The following is a 1,568-nucleotide window of genomic DNA, read 5'->3' on the forward strand; positions in this document are numbered from 1 at the left end:
TTGAGAAGTAGTCAATTGCCATAAGTATAAAATGATGTCCCTTTGAAGCTTTGGGATTAATTGGCCCTATAATGTCGACCCCCACATTGAGAAAGGCCACGCCTTGGACATCTGATGCAGCTCATTGGGATGAACAACAATTCTATCTCCATAGAAGCGACAACGATGGCAAGAACGAACATCTTGAATACAATCGACTTTGAGGGTGAGCCAATAATATCCCAATCTCATGATCTTCTTACTCGGTAGGTGGCCATTCATATGGTCTTGGACATTCACCCTAATGAATTTCACTCATCAACCAATTAGCTTCGTTGGCATCAACCCACCTGAAGAGAACAGAGTCATATGACCTCTTGTACAATGTATCGCCGCTGAGGAAAAACTTTGAAGACAGTTTCATCGGATACTTCCTGTCGGCTACTTCACTACCTTCAAGACATTCTCTAGTCCGCAAGTAAACCTTAATGTCTTGATACCATGGCTCTCTATGTACCTCTTCTTTTATCAGCATGGAGTAGGCAGAACGCTTCAAGATTTCAATTCCCAATGGCTTGGTATTTGAACCCACAGTTACTCGGAACATTGACGAGAGGGTGGCCAAGGCATCTACAAATTGGTTTTGAGCTGCGGGAAGATATTTGAACGCTATCTCATCAAACTCGTCGATTATATCCTCTAGAAATTCATGATATGGGTTCAACTTTGGGTCGCGAGTCTTCCACTTACCTTCTATTTGAAGGATAATGAGGGCAGAGTCGCCATAAACCTGTAGTTTCTAGATATCCATCTCCACGGCAGCCTGCAGCCCGAGAATGCGAGCCTCATATTCAGCGATGTTATTGGTGCACGGAAACAATAACTTAGTGGCTATTGGATAGTGCTAGCCATGCGGGGAGATAAGGACTACCCCTATGCCGGATCCGGATGGCTTAACAGCCCCATTGAAGTACATGACCCACTTTTTTGTAGTAACTAGTAAAACACGGTCATCAAGAGGGTCTATCTCATCTCTAGCTTGTGGTCCTGCAGTGTTCTCTGCTAGCATGTCTGCTATTGCTCGACCTTTCACCGACTTCCGTGTCATGGTCCGAACATCGAACTCGGAAATGAGAATCTGCCACTTGGCCAATTTGCCGACCAACGCTGGCTTCTCCAATAGATACTTAATGAGATCACATTTGGTGGTCAACATGATCCGATGGTGAAGGGTATCTTGTCGCAATATGTGTAACACCCAAACCAGAGCTACGCAAGTCTTCTCGACCTCGAGTAATTGGCTTGAAATTTGAGAATTTCTTCTTTGAGATAGTATATCGCGTATTCTTTTCCATCTGATGGTTTTTTCTACACCAATACAACTCCCAAGGACTCATTGTGGATGGTCGGATAAAGGATTAGAGGCACGACGGGAACAGGTGGAACAAGAACATGAGAATGGGTCAGATAATGCTGGATCTTCGAGAAAGCGGTCTGACATTCGATATCCCACAAAATCTTCGCATTCTTCTTGAGAAGCTTGACAAATGGCTCGGCGGTCTCTAACGGTTGGGATATGAATCTTGCCA

General features: G+C 44.5%; 1 protein-coding gene across 1 annotated transcript; it reads right to left on the reverse strand.

Moving 5' to 3' along the window:
- Positions 1–280: 280 nt before the first annotated feature.
- LOC125316431 lies at positions 281–1,087 on the reverse strand. Its single transcript, XM_048284757.1, has 2 exons — positions 911–1,087; positions 281–769 (listed from the first exon to the last, which is right to left on the reverse strand). Exons 1-2 carry the CDS (start codon positions 1,085–1,087, stop codon positions 281–283), a joined length of 666 nt encoding a protein of 221 aa, XP_048140714.1.
- Between the last annotated feature and the right edge of the window lie 481 nt (positions 1,088–1,568).

Source organism: Rhodamnia argentea, chromosome 9, assembly GCF_020921035.1.
Source record: "Rhodamnia argentea isolate NSW1041297 chromosome 9, ASM2092103v1, whole genome shotgun sequence".
Taxonomy (NCBI): domain Eukaryota; kingdom Viridiplantae; phylum Streptophyta; class Magnoliopsida; order Myrtales; family Myrtaceae; genus Rhodamnia; species Rhodamnia argentea.